Below are 17,004 nucleotides of genomic sequence, written 5' to 3'. Positions count from 1 at the left end.
AGCCCAACAACTCTGCAAATCCAGGACTCTTCTTTGAGGAATTTGATTTTGACATATGTGAAGGCATTGAAGAAGGGAGAATTGTTTGGGCTTTTGGTACGATTCTATGCTTTGTTCTTGGTTTTCCTGCATCAATTACCATCCTCTGGGAGATGTTCAAGAGACACAGGAGAGGAACTCCGCTCACACCAAATGATTTTTTCATGCTGAACCTCTCTATCATGGATGCAGTCTTTCTTACCACCATCCCACCTGGACTGTTGAATCATTTCATTCTGTGGAGTACAGCGTTTGAAGCATTTTGGAATGGTATGTATTCCTTGAACGTATGTGGGAGACCCCTCATGATGGCTTGTTCCTGTCTGGACTGTTACCTGGCTGTGGTTCATCCAATCACCTACCACAAGAAGAAAAGTCTGATTCCTAGGGTTGTGATGGCTGCCATTGTTTGGGCTTTGACTATTCCCTTTTGGTTAATATATTTTATGTCTTTCAAGGTTTATTACACTATGGTTACCGCTGTGCCGTTTATCATTGCTATCGTAACAATTGGAATCTGTGATTGTTTCATCCTCCATACTTTAGTTAAGTCTGACTCTGGCAGGAAAAGCATCCACCCTCAGAAGCAAAGAGCAATTCACACCCTCATCAACAGCCTGGTGATGACCGTCTTCTCCTACCTTCCTCCGGTATTACTTATAGCCATTGGGAGGCCTCTGATTATCAATTTCAGAACCTACATATGTTGTGTTGGTATTCCAATGACCATTGCTTCCACTTTTGGATCAACCATCATGCCGATACTCCACCTAAATACTCAAGGGAAACTGGATTGTTTCAGGCTTGGATGCCTCAGAAGTCTTAATTTGTGCCTCTGTCGTTAACTTCTGCTTCTTGGAGTTCTTTTTACAGTCTTTTTGAGTTAAATCAAATATTTAACTCATCAGAATTCAAACCGAAGTCAGCTCTTGTTAACTATTGCAAAGATAAAAAGACCACAGCTCAGTTGTCAAATAAACCATATTAGTCCTGTACATATTAGTCAAGCTATTTGTTGTTTCTTTGTATTTATAGCTAAGGTTATTGTTATTATATTTTCATTTTATTTTTTATTGTAGTTCTTATTCTTATTCCTATTCTTATGCCTTGTACAAAGAGAGCACAGTTTACCAAAGTCAAATTCCTTGTGTGTTCAAGCATACTTGGCGAATAAAGCTGATTCTGATTCTGATTCTTCTGATTCTGATTTCTGGCTCAGACCTCTGAACACCTATTTATGGTAATACTATTAATAGATATAGAAAGTTTTGTGTCTTAAAATACTAATTTGACCATAATTAAGATTGAACTGAAATGATTCCTTAGCAGCTGTTTTAAGGGTACTAAACCGCTAAGCTATCCAGCACACTAAGGGTTCTATCTTCTTTGAATCAACTTGCAACAAGTCAAAACACAACCAGAAAATCTGCATCTTGTCACAAAATGCACCTGTCAATAGCCCTTCCTCTGGAGTGATGGCTAAGAGTTTGCCAATCTCACTGCACTAATCTTGGAAAAGTTTCAGACCCACATCAAGAAGCTAGAGACTACAACAAAGTTCCTTTTTTTGGCCTACCACCTGTCACTCTCCCCTGTATTTCTGTTTATCTGAGGACTTTGAAAAGCCTGCTATGATGGACTTGTGACAAAATAATTACTGTACCTGTGTATAAGAACCAGTGACTCTGAGATTATTTCTCTGGGAAATTTTGATAATTGAATGTTTTCACAGATAATTAAAATAACTTTAGTTTGAGTATTTTCCCCCTTTCTTCTGGAGAGGAGAGAAACAATGGAGAGGTCAGTAAAAATGTTGTTTTGGGCAATGTAACGATGATGTTTAATTCCTCTATATAAGATAAGATTTTGGAGTTGAATAAAGTTGAAATTGTAGAGACAAACCTTGTTTCATCTTTTTTTACTTTTTTTTTATGATTTACAATTGTATTGCTTTTCTCATCTTTTTGCAACATTAAAAAAAATATAATAATAATAATAATAATAATAATAATAATAATAATAATAATAATAATAATAATAATAATAATAATAGACAAATAAAATTGCAACAAAATAGTGATAATGAAAATAAACAAAAGCACAAATAGATAAAAAAAAAAAAAAAAAAAAAAAAACATGATAATAATGTGACAGAATGTTAAATTGCCAAAGTTAAAAACGTTTAAATCACCATGTAATTGCAACTGAAATACCTTTAAGAATGCTGATGAGGCAGGAATAATTATTTGATACTCTGTGAGTTCCAGGTGAGTCGTGTAAGCACTCCAACTATCATAGGTTGGGGACCTAAATGAAGTAACAGAACCAATATTAGATCGTAACTTTCTTTGGCCTGCACTAGTAGAGCTCATGTTGTCCTCAAGGAAATGTCCAAGGAGGCTTGTTTGGTAAATGTTTGGTGCCTACAACCCAGAATTAAGAGGTTATACATTCTACTGTTCACCACATACACGACTGTTCTAGGATAGATTATTTTAGGATCTAACAGACCAGAGTGATCTACCAGATGATTAAATTCTAGCCTTTTATTGTAAGAGAACTTCAAGTCACAAAGTAATCTGTACATTGAAACCAATTTGTCAACAGCTCCATCTGCAGATGTGGCCTGGGAGGATTTGAAGGCCTTTTTCAAGAGGTCACATTTATTTATTTATTTATTTGAAGGGACAGTGCATAATAATGAACATTTCAGCATTGCATCAATGTAAAAATGCCAGAGTTAGCCATAAGGCTAATTTTCGGCCGTAGTCCAGGTAAAAACATGGACCAACATATCAGAATATCACACAAGTAAAAATGAATACTTTAAACCTGTAAAATAACACACGCGCACCAACCCATGCACACACACACAGATGCACACATGCACGTACACAAACACACAAGCACACATGCACGTACACAAACACACAAGCACACACGCCCACACATGCCCACACAAGCACACACCAGCACACACGCACACAGCGGAAGAGAGACAGGGAGAGACAGCAATGTATACAGATTAGTGATTACAGACCCACTGTGTCTTGAACCAATGTTTCAGATGGGTTGTGAACGTGGGGTAAGTGGGGCCCTTAATGCAACTCTCTAATTTAAGAAGGAAAACTTTTCCTTCACATTTTTCCACTGCTATCAGAGGACCAGATTTAACATCTTGACACACCCATCGCTACTAAGGAGATGATTGATGTTATCAAGCAGGTACCCTCAGGCAAAGCACCATGCTTAGATAGGTTTACAGCCCAGTTTTACAGGACTCATTCCTAACTTGCACCACTACTTCTGGAAACCTACAATGAAGCTTTTGATCGGGGAAAACTTTCTTCCTCTTTAACTGAGGCTTTTATTGCTCTTATTGTGACAAAAAGAGAGGAGCCTTTATATTGCAAAAGCTTTCGATCCATTAGTCTGACATTCTTCAACAAAAATGTTCAGAACTCGGGAAAATAATTATTTTGTTCTTAAAATGTTGTCTGCTGGTCAGAAAAGCCTTAAAAACAACATGAAAAAGAAGTGTGATGAAATCCAGACCGTGATCCTGCCATAGAAAAATAATGATACAATATTTTTTCCCACATTGTCCGACCCCGATGAAAAACATTTTCCTCCATAAGAAGATAACGTTTGCTAATGTTTACATGGCTTATGGAGAACTGAGGACTTCCTAGTTACTGTTTTATTGAGAAAAAAATAAAAATGTTATTAAATAGATATTTCACATATAACTTTTATGATTCCTAAGTCACAGTGGAGCCACTGGCCCTGAAGTATTCTGACAACATCATATGTGGCCCTCTTTGAAAAAAGTTTGGACACCCCTGCTCTACAGTTAATATATACATAAATACAACAGAATAACAATGCAAAACTTAGAAAAATGAGTATTGTCACCTTTTCTCTTGAAGTCCTGGTTTTTAAAGGTATTTCAGTTATTTGGGACTTCATTTGGGACTGAGATCAAAATGAAACTTTAACATCTTTGAGGCACTTAAAATAATTCAACCTTCTACACAGTCATTTTAGAAGTACTTTCAGTTATAAAACCTACTAGTAAAAACACTAAGTGCTGTAAAGTTGGGCTGTTTAACATTTACTATTGGAACCAGCCTCAAATGGAACTGCATTATGCTCGGCACTCACTTCGGGACTTTCAGCGTGCTCTGCTGATCTGCTTTTTCCATGAGTGTATAATTTGCAAGTTCAACTGACACCAGGTCGTTGAATTTGACTGATGTTAATGCAGCTGCTCCTGTGTACGTTTTACCTATATGTCAATGCAACAAGACATTGCAACACCTCAGTTCAACAGCCCTTTAACACCTACTATACAAAGGTACGGTATGTCTTTGAATCAACATTGTTTCAAATGTTAGATAAACTGAAAACATAATTTTTAGGAGGAAAAACAAGTGCATTCATTAATGTTTGCATGTTTTAAACATTTTTTACCTCAACATACAAGTCATGGTATTCATGTGTTTCAACCTTCTCAGTTTCTCTCAGATCTTCATTGACTGCTCTGCTTAGCAATGTTTGAAGATCATCTCCGCTCCATGAGTCAGCCCAACAACTCTGCCACATTAGTGGGATTTGATTTTGACATATGTGAAGGCATTGAGGGAGGAAGAACTGTTTGGGCTCTTTGTACAGGTCTGTGCTTTGCTCTTGGTTTTCCTGCAACGATTGCCATCCTCTGGGAGATGTTCAAGAGACACAGGAGAGGAACTCTGCTCACACCAAATGATTTTTTCATGCTGAACCTCTCCATCATGGATGCTGTTTTCTTGATCATCATCCCACCTGGACTATTGAATCATTTCATCATGGAGAATATGGCATTTGAAACATTTTGGAATGGTATGTATTCCTTGAACGCATGTGGGAGACCCCTCATGATGGCTTGTTCCTGTCTGGACTGTTACCTGGCTGTGGTTCATCCAATCACCTACCACAAGAAGAAAAGTCTGATTCCTAGGGTTGTGATTGCTGCCATTGTTTGGGCTTTGACTATTGCCAATGGGATTTTATACTGGGTTTTTTTCTGGTTATATACCTCCATATTTCCTGCTGTGCCATACATAATCACTATCATAACAATTGGAATCTGTGATTCTTTCATCCTCCGTACTTTAGTTAAGTCTGACTCTAGCAGGAAAAGCATCCACCCTCAGAAGCAAAGAGCCATTCACACCCTCATCAACAGCCTGGTGATGACCCTCTTCTCCTACCTTCCTCCAGTATTACTTATAGCCATTGGGATGTCTCAGATCAGAAGTTTTAGGTCCTATGTATGTTATATTGCTATTCCAATGACCATCACTTCCACTTTTGGATCCGCCATCATGCCGATACTCCACCTAAATACTCAAGGGAAACTTGATCGTTTCAGGCTTGGATGCCTGAGAAAATCTTAATTCATGATTCCTTTGCAAAGCAGTACTTTTCCTTAAAATATGATTTGATAGTGAAGGCGTAGAATAAAATGTTAAAATTTTGAACATTTTACATAGTCCGAAATACTCCAAGAGCTTATCCCTGACTGTCTACATACATAGTTCACAGAATAATTTTTCATAGTCTTTTACTGAATGTTTTTTGTTGTTCATGTTTTCTTATATGTCAAATGTAAGCAACAGATGTGCATAGTTATGAAAACAAAGCAAAAACTGTCCTTATTTTTATAATATATATCCTTTGAACTTTAAAACGTATGTTTTAATTGTAATGTATAACTTACAATAAAGTCTTTGAGCTGAGTTCAGCTAATGATTACTGATGTTAAGCCACTGTTGCTCAAAAACATGATCACTGATAACCCATCTGACTGCCCACTTATATTCTGTAGAGTAGAGTTACCTCTGAAAAGTTTATCTGACAAAAAAGGGTAAAACTGATCATAACATTTCAAGAAGTTTAGAGCATAAAAATCCTCTCCGCCATTAAAATAAACTCTTAAAAAATGTTTTCTGTATGAGATATGAAATAACTTTCCCAATCTATGACTGATTTACACTACAGATAAGAACTAATAAAACATCTACATCTACCCTGAAGACCAATCAGCTAATTAACAATATCTTGTGTACACAAGTTATTATCTTGTGCACAGAAAACAGTTATATCTTTTGGTAATGTGTAATTTATCTTTTTCACACAAGATCATTGTTGTGGGAATATGTTAACCCTCCTGTTATGTTTGTTTCTCTGGAACAGCAATAATGTTCCTGGGTCAATTTGACCGGGGGCATATTAAATTATCCAAAAACCCCTAAAACATTTTTTTAAATCTAATCTTTAACTCAATAACTAACCATTTAAATCAAGATTGAGTCATTTGGTGTTCTTTAATTGTCACAGATCAAGGTTCAATGAGGATAACTCACTCGTTTTTCATTTAAGATAATGTTAAAACTTTTTTAATGTACATTGGAAAGCCCGAAATATAAATACAATAGTTTTACATGACATATATTTTTGATTATTTTATTTTACCTTTTGAAAAAAAAATAATTATGAAGTTATGTTGAGATATTAACACGACACCTCTTTTGTCACATGCTGTCCAGATTTTGATGCTGCATTTAACTGGTTTGGAAGGCAGGGTAAATTATCTTTCACACTAAAGTTATCTTCATTTATGAGGAGACATGAATATGGAATCTTGTGTACACAAGATTACTGTCTTGTGGGATCAAGTAAACAACTTCACAAAACATATTGGAATATAATATGTATTTTCTTGTGCACACAATAATATTTGTGCACATTTTTTTCTGCTTCCAAGATGATTATCTTGTTGGAACAAGTTATGTAACCTTCTGGCATAAGTTGCTTATTTTGTGCATAAGTTATTAACATGTGTGAACACAGTTGTTATGATTAAACTCTGATATAACAACTGTCATCAAATTCCATTCTCTTTATTTTGTAAATACAATTAGAAAGTATTCATATGAGTGTGAAGCTGTTATTAGTATAGTAAACAACATATGTGCCCTCTGCTGGGTAGAGTGCCAACCTAATTTACTGCTGTCTGTTTTCAAGCATTGTCTTTAGTTCATAACTACTACAAAGATGGTTGTGAGAGACTTATAATATGACTCTGTTGCTATCAAAAAAAAGTTGTGTTGTAGCCAAAAGTTTATGTTTATGCTAACCACTTTGTGAACAACTTATTTTGCACATAGAGTATCAAAATGATCTTTTTTGTGGGACTTCAGAGGCTCCTTATTAATCAAAAAGTGTTGCTATTGACAATATAATCACGCAGACTACTTTTTCCATAGATTTACATGTGGCTCCTCATGTAAAGTGGTCATATTGCAGATGTAAATGATGAAGATAGACAGATAATTTGTCATGACAGCTACACTGAAGCAGGTGTGCAGGTATAGGAACACTTATTTACATACACTGGTAATAAAAAACAACACATTTGAGGGGGAAAGCACCTTGTGTAATGGAAAATTTGAGCGCAATTTCCCAATACATGAATTTGTCTCAAAACACCACTTTTTTATTTTTTATTTTTCCACCAGTTTAATGATAATAAATATGACATAACAGTGTTTACACAATTTTACTATGAAGTTAAGTTGTACATAAATGTGAGTATATGAAATTACTCTAAATCAAACATGCGTGAATGTATACATTACAAGCTACAGATATAAATAAATATTTTTTCTGTTTGTTTTTTTCCTCACAAAGACTCAAGAAAACTATTTAGGTGCAGTGGTGGACAGTAACAAAGTAAGTGTAATTGAGTACTGTACTTAAGTACATTTTTTGAATATCTGTACTTTACTTGAGTATTATTTTGATGGCAAACTTATTACTTTTACTCCACTACATTCAGAAGACAATTATTATACTTTTTACTCCACTACATTTCTATCAATGCTCTTTTCTGAAATCTGATCCCAAAGACAGTAAAATTTGTTTGTGTAGTTCTGTTTGTCTCAGTGGTTTAGTCGTACCTGTATATCAAACACACAGCAAATTTCACTCAGATCAGGCAGGTCATGTAGAGGTGGTAATGATGGCTATAATTCTCCACCTGAGCACCCATGGCCATATCTTCAGCCCGTGTTAGAGGTTTTTGAAATGAAGAATGATACGTATCATTTGAAATGTTCTCCCTGTTTCCCACTCTGCACAAACATACAAACATTCACTGTCCAACCTGAGAAAGCGTGCTGAGCTATGTAACATTTGTTTCATTCAAGATGAACATTTCAAACTAAGTTGTGCTTGGAGTAACTTAGTTTCTGTTTTTATTCCATGGTATAGTTTTTAGATATTTTAAGTCATTTTTTCTAGATAAACATAATGTAACAGAATATACTCCTATGTATTCTTTACTGCACTTATGTCTTGTGAAAATACAACGTTTTGAGATATTTTTAAAAGTACTTTGAATACTTAAGTATTTTTAAAAGCAAGTACTTCAGTATTTTAACTCAAGTAATAATTTGACTGAACAACTTTCACTTGCATTGGAGTAATATTTTACTTGGAGTATCTAGCCTTTGACTTAAGTAATGAAGACGTGTACTTTGTCCACCACTGTTTAGGTGTGATTTGTAGTGAGACATATTAATAATCCTGTTACACAGTACAGCAGCAGCTCTTCATACTGCCCAGATTACCCAGATAAAGAAGTGGCATGATAGCACTCCCAGCAGTCGGAGTCACCAGGATAGGTATTGCTAAAAAGCAGTCGTACACTTTTTCATCACTTATCAACAAATCCCCAAGAATATAACCCAGCAATGGAGGGACATACGACATGACGGTCATGACCATGCTGTTGGTGATGATCTGGAGAGCCTTCTTCTTCCTTGGGTGGAGGGTTCCTCCTGCCTGAAAGGACTTCTTCAGAGCCCAGAAGATGGAGACATCACACATGATGATGACAGGCAGCGCTATTACATACACGAACATGGCCCAGGCGCTGTGGTTCAACTCGTCAAAGACTGTGGACATGATCCCTTGAACCACCGTGATAGTCCAAACAGCCGTGGCCATGAGCACACGGGGAGTCAGGCTCTTCTTTTTGCTGTAGGTGATAGGGTACACCACAGCAAGGTAACAGTCCAGGCAGATACATGCTGTCAGGAGAGGCCGTCCAACCAAGTTCAAGGCGTACAGAAAATTGCTTAACTTTTGGACGGACTCAAAGTGCCACAGAAAGAAGTTGCACAGCCCGATGGGGACGAAAAACAAGAAGACCAGATCCATGATGGTGAGGTTCAGCATGAAGACGCTGTTGGGGGTCAATGGAGTTCCTGACCTGTGTCTTTGCAGGAGTTCCCAGAGGACACCGACACATGCAGGACATCCAATCAAAGACATGAGTGCGCTCAGAGAAGCCCAAACTATGATGCCTGTCATCAGGTCGCCACAGTGTCCAAATTCATCCTCTGAAGGCTCGCTGTGGTTTAAGGTCAGATTTTGGGAGCGAAGTTGCAAATGGAGAAACATTTCTCTCCAGCAGCGACACTTCTATTCCAGAAACAGCCAAAACTTTAAATGAATATATTTCTACATGCACCGATCACTCTTCTTTACAATATGTCTTCGTGTTTGGGTGTGATCTGTTTTATTGAGGAGACTCAGTAATGATGTGGTCCATTTGTTTAACTGGGATTTGAATATGCAAGTGACATTGAGGGTCATTTTTCAATCACAGTCTGGACTGGTAAAGTCAGGTAAAGTCAGGTCACGATAGCAAAGTTTTCCAGGTGTCTCTCTTGGTGGCCAGATTATTTTATGTTCCAAAAATATGGACACAATCATCCATTTGGTTATGAAATGAACAGACGGTTCAAAGAAAGCATCCAGATGAATACTGTTCATATACTCCTCACAGGACTCCCATTTGGAAAGGAATGTAAGCCTTCTACAAGTTTATAAGATGCATGTAGTCTGAATGGGAAGCTGAGACTACCCCAGTAAGAATGTTGTACCATATGGCTCCCTTATTTGTTGAACAACTGAGTCTGTTGATCCACAGGAGATGTCCTGGATCTACTGTAGAGTCTGAAGAGACATTTTAGCCAAGATAGCTCAGTGATGTCCTGCATTATTGAAATCTAATGGTAAATCCTAGCCATGCCTGGTTCCTGATTACATTCTTTTTTTTTTTATAATGGGTAATTTTATTGAGTTATTTTTTTTTTTTTTACAAGAAAAATGAACAACAAAGACAAAACAAATAAAATGGACTATGACAACATCAGATAAAATAAGTAAATATGTAAATAAAATAAAAAAAATACTAATAAGTAAAAGATAAATAAATTAAAACAGTTGGCATTAACATTCACATTTACATTTACATTTATGTTTGCATTTACATATTAAGGCAATTACCATACATTGCTCACAGAGTTATGTTGCTTCCCCCAGTCTTAAAGTCAATGAAGCTGTCCCATTGTTCTTTAATCATACCATTTCTGGAGTTTAATTTACCCAACACCTTCTCACATGCTGCAATTCCTGTCATCTGCTCTCTCCACATTTTCAGTGTAGGAGTTTGAGTCTCCTTCCAGAATCTTAGAATTAGTCTAGTACAGGTTATGATGCCAGTTGTTAATATTCAAAATCTAGATTTCCTGATTACATTCTTGACCTCTATCTATGCTAGCAGAGGATTCCCTGCTAACAGATACATTTTATGAGCATACCGCATCAAGTGAGGACATTGATATGCTGTACGAGTGACACCATTGTTTTAATGCATTTTATTTTATTACATATAATATGTAATGAATATAATTTGTAATGAATATATATGTAATGTATGTGTATAAATATGATGTGCTTTGGCAACATGTCTTTCATGCCAATAAAGCAAATTGAATTGAATTGAATTACATCTTCAGTATGAGGTTCGTGTAAAGCTCAGCTTTCTATTAAGTAACAATTGTAGGTGCATGCATTCCCATTATAGTATGGACAAAGTTTACTTCCTGCATCCACCAAAACATATCAAAGCATATAAAATGCACAGATTTATAATCTTAACACTGGATAAGTAGAAAGCAGAGGGAAGAGACGGTTACATAGTGCATTATAGACTTACCCTCTCTTGCCTTGGACAGGATTCATGGCTGCAGTTCCAGTTGTCATCACTGGGGGGCAGGAGCAGTTTGTTTTGTATTATAAACTGCAGTGACTGGTGACATTTTAACACCAAGCCTCTGACCTGCTTTTTCATTAATATGGTTAAAAATGTCAACATTTACATTGTTTTTAAGCATTTTTTTCAAATGTACTCTCACATTGTCATTGTGTTGTTTCTCTGCAAAGATAACAAAACAATCAAGTCTGGAGTGTTATATACTTTTAATAACACACATAATGTATGCAACCAATTACATGTAAAGATGACCATTTCTTCATAAAAAAAATCTGATGTATTTTTCCCCTCCCCCTCCCCCGAGCAGTTGCTCCTACGGTCACAATGTGCTTATCGTGACCAGATTGTGTTCAATCAAATTAGCTACCAAAGTGATTGTTTTTATTTATATATACACATTTACATTATGAGACTTACTGACCGAATAGTAAAAGATGCATTTAAAATCCCCCCAAAAAACCAGGTTATTATTCATGTTCTATCAAAATCACACAGACTGTGAACAGTAAAAAATATTCACATGAAAAGTACAAAAAATACATTTGCTTCAAAATGTAAATTACAGATATTTAATCTTTTACAACCTTCGGCACCCACATGTTACTTAACATTCTCCTCCTTTCTCTTGGGTTCACTCCTGCATGAGAACATATTTGAGACTCTTTAACACACTTTAGTAGATGTTTATCTAAATTTCAAAACAGCCTCTTACATTCAAGTTTACCCTTCTACTTGATCTTACAGTTTAACAAAGCTCACTTTCACAGGGAGTACATTTAGATGGCTTTAACGTGTGCCCACTGTGCCACCTAACACTGGCCAGTCCTTAGGTCTGGTCTGGTTCTGATACAACTGAAGGGCTTTGTATGGGGGAAAAAAAACACTTCCGTAAATAGATCAGCCCTGTCATATATGTTATTCTACAGTAAAGACACTACCGTGGAAATACCAGCACATTATTTGTGATTGTATATAAGGGAGTGGTCTCAGTGTATCCTGAAAAATATCACATTCTTTAGGATGTAGGTGCATGTGTGAAGAGTGCTGTAATTTGGCCATGATCCGGTGAAAACCCTACAACTCTAAAGGTTAATGTCAATTTTTGAAGATACTTTTTCCTTTAGAACACCCTAAACAACAAAGTGAGCTTTGGAACTCTTGTTTTGGAAATCTTGTATTTTTAAAATATTTTTATTTCAACACCTAGTCTCCACTTACATATGTGACTAGTGTCTGTAAATCTGTTAATATACGGATGATGCCTCCAGTGTTCAACGAATGTATGTGCAGTTTTTCACGGCTGAATAGAAACCTGGTGAAAACTATTTGTAGCTATCTAGGAGAGGCAAATCTGAAACACGGATCAATCTTGCTGCTTCATATCAAACTGATTAAGTCAAGGGTATACGATGTATACTGTGGCCGATTAGTTAGATTCATATTCTGTTGTGTATAAACCATGAGCAGAGGTTGGGGGGGTTTACAGACATATTGGATATCCTCATAGCAATGAATTGACCTCTGGGTGACCCCCTACGTACGCATACGTAAGTGGAAGCAGGACGCGAGGGGTGCAGGCTTCTCTCAGTATTTTTACACCCTTAACAACCAAAGCAGTAATACATTATCTATAAAATTCCTGCTCAAAAGTTTGTTGAGGTATGGTATTCACCTGACAGGGATTCACTATGAATATACCCATTATACTATTTGTTGAAGTAAAAACAATGTCCAGTGCACCTTGTTACTCTATATTAAATGCAATCTATATTAATATATGATAGATTAATTATTAAAATATAATCTTGCAATGCTTTTAGAAAAAAAACATGATATATTTATCAAAGGAATTGTTATATAAAATCAGGTATAGTTTCTTAGAAATATATTACTGCATCAAAACTCTTCAAAACCCGTATGAGAACATCAAGATGAAGAACAGTTTATTGTTGATGCAGGTTTGGACACAGATTAACGGTCTGGTATTTTCTTTTGAGAGACTTTTAGGATTTAAAGCTCCAAACACTGAACAACAAGCTGCCAAAACTCTACTTCTCACTTTCCACAACAGTGACAGCCCCAGTTGTTCGGGATGTGTGAGTTGGGAGAGCGCTGACTTTCCAACAAAGACACGAGAGTCTGACAATGGCTTCTTTGACCGGCTTCAGACCCCCCCCCCCCACCCAACACCAGCTCACATGAAAAAAAAAAAAATCTTGTAAAAAAAAAAAAAGAAAAAAAAAGAAAATGCTGTGGATTATTAACTGGGATGCCAGTGTGTTCTCTCTGAGTGGAATTTGAGCCATGCATTGATTATCCAAACCATGCGGAGCAATGTTTTCTGCCTCCTCAGATTCAGATTCAGTGTCTGGTGCATCGCTCACTTTTACACAAAAACACAAACAGCAGAACTGCTTTTTGTTGCATAAACACATGTATACTTACATGCAAATTCTTCACTTTGTGTGCGATATACTCACTTATAGCTTGTAGAGCTTTCTTGCACAGTAAAAGGCCATCTGACGGCTTAATGTGATAACTCAATCCAGGGGCGGCATATGCAGTATTTTAACATGTAGTGCATTGTGCATGATTTAAAATGCACTTTATCTCCCCTCAGTCTTTGCAAAAGCATACAATCCCTGAAAAGGTTGGCTCCAACTTCCCCTGTACCCTCAGTCTTTGACATGTAAACATAATTTTTTGAGATGTTTACTCTTTCCCCCAGCTTAAAAAGCCTGCTTGTACCTCGCATCTCATGTGCCGTACCACAAAGTAGCTGCAGCCGCGGACACTAACAACCACATACATCAGCGCAGCACAATGCCTCTGTCTTCTCCTTACAGGATGCCCTTCTTTCAGGGAGCATGTCCACTGGCCAGATGGGCTGCAGGGCCTTCTCTGGCCAAAACAAAATGGCTTTTGAGTTTGTTGAAGACCCCCATCAGGTCAGAGGAAAAGTGACTGGAATACTAAGCATCACCTTCAATGCACGCCATTGCTCTCTGTATTGAAGTTCTCTGTGTAGTTTTCACCTTTTAGCTGGGATTTTTTTAGCATATCAAGACACGAAAGGGAGCTTCAGAGGATGCAAGAAATGCTTCACGTGATGTATAAACAACAGCAGACATTAATGTTTAAATGAGGATGGGAAAAAAAGAGCTTTGTTAACCCAGTAAAATGTTGCTTCTGTGCTAATCAGACCTCTTGTACCATGATCAGTTCTGATAAATGTGTACTCTTTTTGTATTTCAAGTTCTGTGCATAAACACAGGCTACATCAACGTGTTTTGGCACTTAACAGTCATTTACAGAGCGCTGAGTGGAGGACAGAATACACATGATGCCTGAGACACCACATTAATGCTACACTGTTGACTCACGGTGCGTCACAGCTGGGTGGTTTGATGATTCAAATAAGTTTGTATTTTCTTGAAGATTCACGTTGACTATTCTCAAAATCAATCACACACCCCGCTCATTTCTCACACACACACTATTCCTCTTCCATTCTCTCGCTGCTCGTAGGACACAAACTGTGACTCCTCTTGAGTTCATTACATTACGTCCAGCCCCTTCTCCTCAAGTATATCCACTCCACGTGTCCGCTAATCCAAGATACTCTGGATTCTCTGCTGTGGGTGTCACAAACCCGTTCACATGCCTGGGAACTCCCCCGTTTTGCTCGGATGTCCCTGGGCCGCCGTGAGCCGCAGCCCCGGCAACAGCATTGGCTTTGGCCACAAGGTCCAGGTAGTATGGGTTGTCAAACGCTGGAGACGTAGCGGCTCCAGGGCCTGCAGGGACCAAGTAACCTGGGTTTTCCACACTGTGACCCGAGCTCAGGCCATTAGGGAGGCGGCGTTCTACTCTGGAGCCTTTGCGAGGCAGAGTGGTGGGTCGATCAGGGATCCCTGGCCGGAGGTCCTGAATCTCCTGGTTGACATATTCTGAACAGACGGAGGAGGACATTATTCATTTGTGAAAGATGGCTGTCAACCAATTAGTCTGGTTCTGCACGAGGTTTCTGTAAAAAGAAAGTTTCTTCCCTGCCCTTGTTACCAAGTGCTTTTTCATAGGTGGATTAATTTTAGAGAGAAGTCTTTTGACTGGCTGTATAGTCAAGAATATCATAAGACGGCTTTGATTATAGTTTGCGACCATACAAATCATTTAATAATTGATAGAGTGATATTTGTATTCTAGAAATCTCACCTGGCAGGGCATGATTGTGATTATACCCATGATTCCGCCTTGGCAGTGAATGATGTAAATGGTTAGGAAGATGGAATCCATTTTGCACTGGTCCATCTACCTCCAGGTCGCCCTGGCTCCCGTTAGAGTAGGTGGGGTCTTTGCAGTAGCGTCCAGGGCTAGCCGGAGGGATGGAGGGGTCATCTGGAGGTCCGTCCAGGAAGACGGAGTCAGACTGGCCGCCGGCTGAAGTGCTGCGAGCCAGCATCGGGTACTGAGAGGTCCACAGGCCATTGGAGGTGCTGGCTCCTAAAGGTAAGGTCGGGTACTGGCTGCGGCCCAGAGTGCTCAGGGACGAGTACATGCTCCGAGGACCGCTAGCGATGGATGGATCAATATCCAAGCCCTGGTCTCTGCTCTGCTCGAGAGAAATGAAGAAGAAGGCCACAGAGACACAAGTTCAAAACAATGATTATTCAACATATTCATGTGCATGTTTTGACATTATAACAAAGTGGCGTCAAAAACATTGTCCTTCCCCACTGACCCTGTATGATTGGTGTCTTGATGGCCCGTTGGTTTGAGGCCCATCTCCCTGAGTTCTTGGGAAAAGGTTTGGCTGAGGCACCAGGTACTCCTCTGCATCCAGCAGTTCCCTCATATTGTTTCCTTCTTCTTCCAGAAGCATCCTGAAGAACTGGCTGTCCACTGGACTTGACAGGCTCATCTGCTCGTCGTTCTGCAAGACAGGAAAAGAAAAACAGGGAAAGGAAGTCTTTATTTATCAAGATGCCTGCAATTGATTTTTAATTCAAGAGAGATCTGTCTAAAAGCAAACACTTGTTTTTCAAAAAACAACATGCTGCATAAACTACAAATCAAACATTTGATGCTTGACACACACTCATACCTGAATGACTACAAAGCGAGGTGGATCTCTGGCCATGGCACTGAAATCATTCACTAGATCTTTGAACCTTGGCCTGCTGTCTGGGTCAATCATCCAACCTACCGTCCAAACATAAAACCAAGCTGTCAATCAATCATTTTCAAAACTAACCAAAAACATGAAGAATGACAAAACAAAACAAATGAAGGAAATCATGTAACTACTAACATTTGACCATGATCATGTAGACATCGATGGTGCAGATGAGCGGCTGAGGGAGACGTTCTCCTCCCTCTAAAACATCTGGGATTTCTCTCGCTGGGATCATGTCGTAGGGTTTAGCCCCAAATGTCATGAGCTCCCACACCGTCACCCCTGGGAAGGAAATGTACAGAAAGGTAATGCATCAGTTTGAATATGTTAGTCATAAAAATATGCAATATTTACTAATGACGTCCCACATAGCAGATAGGTCTGGGCCAGATCTGGCGTCAAGCCGGCACTGCTGGCATGGCAAGTGGTATGTCAACTGGATGTGGACCAGGTCTGGCAATGATGGCATTGTATATATGATGGCAGTCCACATCTGGCCCGATTGTGGCTTGGTTTATGTGGCCCAGGTCTCTCCATGCCGCATCTCGGCCAATAAAGGTTGAGCTTGTGATTAAGCTGGCCCATGTGTGGGTCATCTCTGGCAAACTATGGCTGTTTT

The 17,004-nt window shown here is 38.3% G+C and overlaps 1 protein-coding gene across 1 annotated transcript in view; it reads right to left on the bottom strand.

The window, feature by feature from the left end:
* Positions 1-11,396: 11,396 nt before the first annotated feature.
* erbb2 (erb-b2 receptor tyrosine kinase 2) overlaps positions 11,397-17,004 on the bottom strand; it is a 31,841-nt gene continuing 26,233 nt past the window's right edge. Inside the window, exons 23-27 of the mRNA XM_034707845.1 lie at positions 16,521-16,667; positions 16,314-16,411; positions 15,951-16,142; positions 15,425-15,821; positions 11,397-15,159 (exon numbers count right to left, since the gene is read on the bottom strand). Of these exons, the coding sequence (XP_034563736.1) occupies positions 14,792-15,159; positions 15,425-15,821; positions 15,951-16,142; positions 16,314-16,411; positions 16,521-16,667 (1,202 nt within the window). The 3' untranslated portion in view covers positions 11,397-14,791. The remainder of the gene's footprint in view (positions 15,160-15,424; positions 15,822-15,950; positions 16,143-16,313; positions 16,412-16,520; positions 16,668-17,004) is intronic.

This window comes from Notolabrus celidotus, chromosome 18 (assembly GCF_009762535.1).
Source record: "Notolabrus celidotus isolate fNotCel1 chromosome 18, fNotCel1.pri, whole genome shotgun sequence".
Classification (NCBI taxonomy): Eukaryota; Metazoa; Chordata; class Actinopteri; order Labriformes; family Labridae; genus Notolabrus; species Notolabrus celidotus.
This window is presented reverse-complemented; position numbering and strand designations above follow the sequence as displayed.